Source organism: Myotis davidii, unplaced genomic scaffold, assembly GCF_000327345.1.
Source record: "Myotis davidii unplaced genomic scaffold, ASM32734v1 scaffold181, whole genome shotgun sequence".
In the NCBI taxonomy this organism is placed as follows: domain Eukaryota; kingdom Metazoa; phylum Chordata; class Mammalia; order Chiroptera; family Vespertilionidae; genus Myotis; species Myotis davidii.
Window position 1 is genome coordinate 2,728,859 of NW_006291504.1, and position 8,245 is coordinate 2,737,103.

General features: G+C 58.6%; 1 protein-coding gene across 1 annotated transcript in view; it reads left to right on the top strand.

Moving 5' to 3' along the window:
- N4BP1 (NEDD4 binding protein 1) overlaps positions 1–8,100 on the top strand; it is a gene marked incomplete at its 5' end in the record, with an annotated part of 15,522 nt that extends 7,422 nt beyond the window's left edge. The window contains 4 exons of the mRNA XM_015564692.1: positions 1,559–1,678; positions 3,008–3,115; positions 6,011–6,118; positions 7,722–8,100. Coding sequence (XP_015420178.1) covers positions 1,559–1,678; positions 3,008–3,115; positions 6,011–6,118; positions 7,722–7,818 — 433 coding nt within the window. The remainder of the gene's footprint in view (positions 1–1,558; positions 1,679–3,007; positions 3,116–6,010; positions 6,119–7,721) is intronic.
- Between the last annotated feature and the right edge of the window lie 145 nt (positions 8,101–8,245).

The following is an 8,245-nucleotide window of genomic DNA, read 5'->3' on the forward strand; positions in this document are numbered from 1 at the left end:
GGGCTGCTGCCCAGCGCAGAAGCCAGGAGAGAGGGCCGCAGGCGCGGGGGGGCCTGGCGCCCGTTCTCGGGAAGTCACATTGGAGTTCGTTATGTAGACGGAGGTTAGATAATGTCTTTTTTTTAAAAACACTTGACCGTTTCTCTTTCATCAGGCTGGATTTCTGCCTCTTTACATATTATTTTTGAAAGTGGTCACTTGATCAATTTAGAGCCCTCAAATAGCATGTATATATTTTTTAAGATTTTTAAATTGATTTTTAGAGAGAGGAAGAGAGTGAGACATGGATGTGAGCCTCCTGCACGCGCCCTGACCAGGGAGCCCGCAGCCTGGGCGCGGCCCGGACCGGGGAGGGATGGGTGCGTGGGACGGGACCCCGCCCAGCCAGCAGCACACTGGCCGGGGCAGAGTGGCCTTTTAATGGTCTGCCTGGAGCGAATGCACATTTCTGTGACCACATGCCCTGCAGGCCCGCACCCAGGCTTGAACTTATAATCCTGAAATATCCCAGAGAAACTGAAGGCCGTCGTGGGAGGAGCCGGGAAGGGCTGACTCGGGCAGCTTCCCGCGGACCCCTGAGCACCTAGAAACAGACGGGGCGGGGGTTAGGGCGGGGGCGTGAGGTGCCCAGACATCAGGCAGGAAGTCAGGCTTAGCCATTGTCAGGTGGGGCGGTAAGTCCCAGCTCTGTCACTTGGGGCGCGTTTGACCTGAGAGAAGGGTCTGGGGAACAGCGAAGCCGCCCATTTTATAGCTATTTTTGCGCTGGTTCCCTGGAGAGTCTTCTTTTCTTTTAATTTCCAGCCTCTCTTTATTAAAAATCTATTTTTATTGATTTCAGAGAGAAGGAGAGAGAGAGAAACATCAGTGATGAGAGAGAATCATTGATCGGCTGCCTCCCGCACGCCCCGCTCTGGGGATCGGTCCATACCCTGAGCCTGTGCCCTGACCGGGAAAGGACCGTGACCTCCTGGTGCATGGCCGCGACCCTGGAGGAGTCTTGAAGGCTGTGCACGGTGACGGCGTTCCAACAGGTGTGGGGACCCCAGGCCGGAGCTCTGGGCCTCTTCCCCGTCACTGGTTTTTTACAGTGTGGGCGGCTCTCCGTCCTCCTGAGTCCCCACGCCCGTGACGGTCAGTGAGCATTCGCACCGACGGCCAGAGGCTGAGGCGGGTGCCCCAGAGGGAGACAGGGAGCAGCGCTCTGGGGTCCCCTCCCCTCTCCCCGGGGGCCGTGGCCCTCGCTCTCTGTGCTCTGCTGCGGGTAACGCGGCCGCAGAGTCCTGGGTGGTAGGGCTCCTCACACACAGGCTTGTGGGTTACTCCTGTTCGTTTAAGCAGCAAACGAGCTGAACTTCTTTATGCTCAAAAATTGCTAAAGTCAGGCTCCACGTTGCATTTGCCTTCGTCTGTGCCTCGCTGGCTGTTTGTTTTCTTCCCGTGAGTCAGCACAACCGAGTGTCCCTGAGTCAGGAGAGAACAAGGTTTCCCGCGGCTCCGCCAGCGCCAGCTTGGGGGTACGGTTGCTATGGAAACTTGGGGGGGGGCCCTGCTGACTGTGCCCCACTCCCTCCCGAACAGAGCAGCACTTCCTGACGCAGCTGCAGGAGCTGGGCATCCTGTCCCTGACCCCCGCCCGCATGGTCTTCGGGGAGCGGATCGCGTCCCACGACGACAGGTAGGAGGTGCCCTGCTTGCTGGATGCGCCTGGGGGTGGGCGGGCCTGCTCTAAGGAACACTTCTCCGCCCTGGGCCCTCATTCTTTGTTGTTACAGTTTTTCCATTGATTTGGAAAGGGAGGAGGGGAGAGGGAGAAATATGGATGCGAGAGAGACGCATCCATTGGCCGCCTCCTGATTGGCTGCCTCCCCAGCGTGCCCGCAGAGAAGCAGCGTGGCACCCAGGTCTTTTTAAACAAAAGCTGGCGGATCCGGCAGGAAAGCCGCGTTGGAGGGGGTGCTGGTGCGGGTGCGGGTGCTGGTGCTGCTGAAAGCGCGTGTTCTTGTCTCACGCTCTCTCCTGGCTGTTGGGCCGTGACCTGCACCGCGATGCCCGAGCCTGTGTCTGTGTGGTGACCTGCCTGGGGGGTAACCCACCATCCTCTCCACCTCACATAAGAGTGGGACCTGAGCATCTCCAGCAACGGAACAGCCTGCCCGGCGCCCCCACTTCCCCGTCGCCTGTCTCTCCGCAGCTGGGGGTGGAGTGAGTCTCTACTTGGGCGAGGCGGCGGCAGTTCTGAACATCGCTGCTTTTTTCTTTTAACCATTTGTATGTCCTAAATGTCTCTAGATGCAAGCGGTGGACCTTTTTAAATTAAATTCAAAATATCGTGGCTGTTAACTGGTTAAAATTGACTTTGTACAGAGAGAGGAAGGGAGAGGGAGAGAGAGAGGGAAACATCAATGATGAGAGAGTCATGGACTGGCTGCCTCCTGCACGCCCCCCACTGGGGATGGAGCCCGCAACCCCGGCCTGTGCCCTGACTGGGACTCGAACTAGCAACCCTTTTGGTGCCCGGGACGGCGCCCAGCCACCTGGCCACAGGCCAGGGCTGAACATCGCTCCTAAGTCAGAGCAGAACGTGACCCTGTGCCAACCGGCTGGTCTTGGCACCAGAGCTCCCGGTGCACAGCCGAGAACCACAGGGATCCGCGGGTGGCTCAGCCCGGCCTGGGTGCCCCGCCTCGGCTCCCTGCCGCCCCCGCTGACCGGGCGGTTCTCTGCAGCACGTGTGACTGTGGGTGTGAATGTGGCTGAGACCATTTTCAAAAAGAGAGTCAGGTTGTGTGAGAACCAGGCCCCTTTCCAATCTACTAGGCACCTCAGAGGTACTCAGCGTCTCCTGGGCCCTCAGCTGGCAGGGCGAGGCCTCTCTGTCCCCGGCCTCAGCCGTGTCCTGGGGTTTCCTCTGAAGAGGGAGGAAGCCCTGTGTCTGACTGCACAGCCCGGGGGGCCGGGGGGCCGGGGGCCGCCTGCCCTCTTAACCTCTGTCCTGTTACCACAGGTTCCTGCTACACTTAGCGGACAAAACCGGTGGCATCATCGTAACGAATGACAACTTCAGAGAATTTGTGACCGAGTCGGTGTCCTGGAGAGAAATTATTACAAAGAGGTAACGTCCCTCCCTGTCCTCCCTCGGCCACACGTGCTGTGGCTCGTCCTTCGGTTCTGTTTCTGTTTGTTTGTGCTCACCTTGCCCTGCAGAGAGTGAGACAGGGAGCCACGTCCTAGGACTGTGCGCCCAGACGGTGAAGGGGGGCTGTGTGCCCACAGGCACCACTCAGCCCAGAGTTCCCTGCAGGCAAGGGCATATCTGGGCGCCGCTACTGTTAGCTGTGGGATGTGGCAGAGTGCCTCCTCCTGGCTCCCCCCGATGCCCAGGGGCCTGCTGCAGGTCACCGGCCTCACACGTTAGCCATGAAACAAACGTTGCTGGTAAATTGGGTTCCCGAATCCAATTCCAAATCATGGGAGATGGGTGGGGTTCCCCCACTTCAACAAACAATTCTCAGCCACCATCATGGTGTCTAGGAATTCAACTCAATTCTTTCTTTTTTACAAATATACTAGGGGCCCAGTGCACTAATTCATGCACCTTGAAAGAAACTGTGGGCAGCAGTCGGCACAGGGTGGGTCTCAGCCCCATACTCTGTGCCCTTGCCCGGCCCCCCCCACCCCCCGCCATGGCCCGAGGTCCTCTGTCTGCCTGCAGCCCCACTCCTGCTGCCGCTCCCACGCACTGACAGCACTGGCCGCGCTTACACCCGCTGACGGTTCGGAGCGATTGGGGCCGGTGCCAGCAGCGGGTGCGTGCAGTGACTGCTGCCCCGATCACCCCTCAGGAGCAGGGGGAGGTGGAGAAGCCCTCGGGGCGATCAGGGCTGGAAGCCTCCATGCGCACCCTCTGATGGCGCAGAGCGATAGGGACCGGCGCTGGGCACTGGCAGCGGGTGTGAGCGGTGGCTCTGGCGCCGGCTGCAGGTGTGGGCACCAGGCGGGACTGCAGCTTGAGGGAGCAAAGAATTTTCTGTAACCACCAGAGGCTCGCCCCGATGACAGCGACTGGCGCCCTGCCTTGGTCTGGCGCCACTGCTCATCTGCTCCACCACCCCAGTGCAGCCAATGCCTGCCCGCCATGGTCTGCGCTCACCCCCTGGTGGTCAGCGCACATCAGTTGTTCCGCTGTTCAGTCTATTTGCATATTAGCCTTTTATTATATAGGATTTTTATTGACTTCAGAGAGGAAGGGAAAGGATGAGAGCTAGAAACATCAATGATGAGAGAGAGAATCATCGCTTGGCTGCCTCCTGCACGCCCCACCCTGGGGATGGAGCCCGCAATCCAGGCATGTGCTCAGACTGGGAATCAAATCATGACCTCCTGGTTCATAGGTCGACGCTCAACCACTGAGCCACACCAGCCGGGCAGAATTCAACTCAGTTTTGATGCTGTCTACCTGGAGGTGGCTCGGCTCCCAGGTTCAAGGTTCAGTCCTACCAGATTGGGGGTCCCCCAAACACACACAGACACCCAGGACAGAGCGCCATCCGACAGCTACTTGACCAGTTACCTAAAGGAGCGGACTGGTATCCACACAGCTGCCCACGCTGCCCCACTAGGTGGCGCCTCGGTGGGCTCCCAGCTCCCACGGCGGATGTGTGTCCGTTGCTGAGCCGTTAGGGGTCACAGGGAAGTGGCCTGTCGCTGCCGAGGCCCAGGTGACAGCGAGTGACCCCGTGCCTGTGGCCCGTGTGTTGTTAAAAAGCTGTCGATAGCCGAACTGGGAGCTGGGCTTTGACCTCTGGGCACAGTTCACGAGCCACTGATCTGGGGCTAGTCCCTGCCGGACGCTGGCCCTGGGCCCGCATCGGCGTTTCCCGGACACTGTCCGTGTCCACAGGCAGCCTGAAGGCACTGAGAGGTGTGCGCCCGGGTCCAACGTCAAAAACACAAAACAAGGCCCGGACCCCGTCCAACAGCTGGCACTTTTGTTTTCTCAAAAGTTGATAAATTGAACAACTAACCTCTGCTTTCACTTCTTCAAGTACCATGTCATTCTTTTTTTAAAAAAAATATATTTGTATTGATTTCAGAGAGGAAGGGAGTGGGAGAAGGAGATAGAAGCATCAACGATGAGAGAGAATCATTGATCGGCCGCCTCCTGCACGCCCCCTACTGGGGATGTGCCCTTGGTCAGAATCGAACCTGGGTCCCTTCGGTCCCCAGGTCGATGCTCTATCCACTGACCCACACCAGCCAGGGCTCACGGCTTCCTTTTTAAAGGTGTCTTCAGTGGTTTGCCAGTGGACAACAGCTTTCACAGCTGAAATCTCGGGGAGAAAGGGTTTATTAGGCCATAAGCCCCCCAGAGAGGGCCGGATCCTGGGCGAGGAGTCTGAGCCGCCAGCCGCAGGGCCAGGGGGAGAAGAGCGCGCAGCCCTGGGCTCCCACGTTTGGGGGAAGAGAGACCTGCGTGGTGTGGAGGGTGCGCACTGGTGAGGGCGGGGCGGGGCCCCCGGGCAGGGGCACATAGGAAGAGCTGTTTCCTGCCCCGTGGCCGTGGGCGGCAGCCCGGGAAGCCCCGCAGGCGAGCAGCCCCGAGCGCATCCAGGAATGTGTTAGCCCTGCAGCCCTCGCCACTGCTCCTGTCTCCACTCTGGGCTGTGGTTTGATTGAGGACCTGGGGATCCCCCACATCCACTAGAATGTAAACCTTCGTCGGGCCCCCGCCGTGTCCTAGGCGAGTCTGGGCGTCTGGCCTTGGGGGGGATGTTGAAAGTGAGCCCGCTGGGCGCAGCTGCCGCCGGGCTCAGACAGACACCGGGGTCTCGGCAAGAAGGGGGAGCTGCTGAGAGCTGCTGGCTCCGCTCCACTGGGATCCGGGGGAGGAGCTAACGTGTGGGACGGGGTGCCTCGGCCTTGAGCAGCGCTAGGACTTTGGGGGGCCTTTCTCAGCCGCGGCCCCGGCGCTCTCACGCCCTCCACGCCCCCTCGCCCTCTGTTGCAGGCTGCTCCAGTACACCTTCGTGGGGGACATATTCATGGTTCCCGACGACCCCCTGGGAAGGAGCGGACCCCGATTAGAAGAGTTTCTTCGGAAGGAAGTCTTCCTTAGGTATTTCCTCCCCGATGGCCGCGTGCTTACCCGTGTCTTTCCGGGCTTTGTGCAGGTTCCGTGCAAGCACGTCCTGGGAAGCTAAATGGGGCTCCTCATTTCATTTCAATGGTCTTAGATTGAGTGCGGATCTTGTCTCCGTGGAAACTAATCAAGCAAGTGCCCCCGAAAGACTAAACCTTCATTTTTGGTCCTTTTGGTTTTGGGGTTTTTTGGTTAGTCCTCACCTGGCGGTATTTTTCCATTAATTTTTAGAGAGAGTGGAAGAGAGGGGGAGAGACAGAGAGAGAAACATCCGTGTGAGAGACACATCTATTGGTTGCCCCCCACACGAGCCACAACTGGGGACCGGGGATCGAGCCTGCAGCCCAGGTTCGTGCCCTTGATCAGAATTGAACCCAGGGCCCTTCAGTCCTCGGACTGGTGCTCTGCCCACTGAGCTACACCAGCTCCTTGTGGAGAGCGGGGAGCCAAAGCAGGCACTGCGGGCGCCACATACTAGCGAGTCGCCGTTGAGGTTGGCTCTTGTTTTTTCCATCGTTAACCACAGTGTTCTGTGTGCCTGACACAGAGCCTCTAACCCAGCGGTTCTCAACCTGTGGGTCGCGACCCCTTTGGCGGTCGCACGGCCCTTTCACAGGGGTCGCCTAAGACCATCCTGCATATCAGATATTTACATGACGATTCATCACAGTAGCCACATGACAGTGATGAAGTAGCAACGAAAATAATGTTATGGTTGGGGGTCACCACATGAGGAACTGTATTTAAAGGGCCAGAAGGTTGGGAACCACTGACCCAGCAACGGACCTTTTCTCTTTAAAACTAAAACAGGCTGCACTTGTGTGTGTTTCCAGCAGGTAGGCAGTCAGGGGTTCGTTTCCATTAGCAAGGAGACCCTGGGGGTTCCCGGCGTGGCTGTGGGGGTGACTCGCGCAGCGGGGTCCCCTCCCTGGTCTTGGGCATCCTCTCTTTCGAGCCCTTGGTGTTCGGGACACGAGCGCGGGCTGAGCACCCACCCTGCTCCACACCACACCTCTCGCACCTCTCACTTCCTTCCCGGCGCCCCTACCTGAACCCGAGGCCCGTGTGCAGGCCTCACTGGCCTCACGGTCCGCGGTCCAGCTGCCGGACCAGCTGTCGGAGGAATGTTCTCTGGCTCCTCCCACAACCGGCGCCACCCGCAGCAGGCTCGGCCGGTTGATAAGGAAGTTAAACACTCACCTCTGTGCACACAGTTGTGGGTGCCAGTGCCGCACCCAGACGTCGGGGAGAGCGGGGCGCACATGGGTCGGTGAGGGCTGCTCATCCGCTCACGGGGTCCCTTTTCTGAGGCCTGTCAGCCAGGGTACCCCCATACAGCATCAGAGTCTCGCCCTCCGTCCTCAGGCCAGCTGGACGCGCCCAGGCGGTGCCAGCCAGACCGAGGGGCGGGGTCAGTCCTCCAAGAGCCGATCTGCAAGTGGAGTGGCTCTTTTTAAAAAACACACACACACTTTTTTTATTGAATTCAGAGAGGAAGGGAGGGAAGGAGAGGGATAGGCACATCAGTGATGAGAGAGAAGCATGGATCATGGATCGGCTGCCTCCTGCACGCCCCACTCCCCGACTCGGAGCAGCGGCTGAAGATCGACCAGATCCTGGCGGCCCACCCCTACATGAAGGACCTGAACGCGCTGTCGGCCATGGTGCTGGACTGAGCGCGGCCGCGCACTGTGAAGAGGCGGCCGGGAGAGGAACGGACCCCGATTTGTGCATAAACCCTGGGTTTTCCAGCCAGCTCTTTTCTACATAAACGATGCTGCTATCAGAGGACCGGTTCCTGTCGGAGGAGAGTCTGCATTCTCTGCCTGCTCAGACTGTTTCCTAGCAGTGACTCGAGTGTAATGACATTTTTATGTTTTTTAAACTATTTTCCTTAAAGCTGAAAATATTGACAAATGAATATGATTAGCCTTTCTAAATAAAACAACAAAACAAAAAAAGAGCTGCTTCCTTAGGGAAGCAAGATCCTTAAAGTATATTTTCTTGAGGTGACCGTCACGCCCACCAACCTGGAGAGTGTGCCCTCCCCGCACCCCTGCCTGCCCAGGATTACCCCGCCTGAATCCTTGGTTAGAGAGGCCG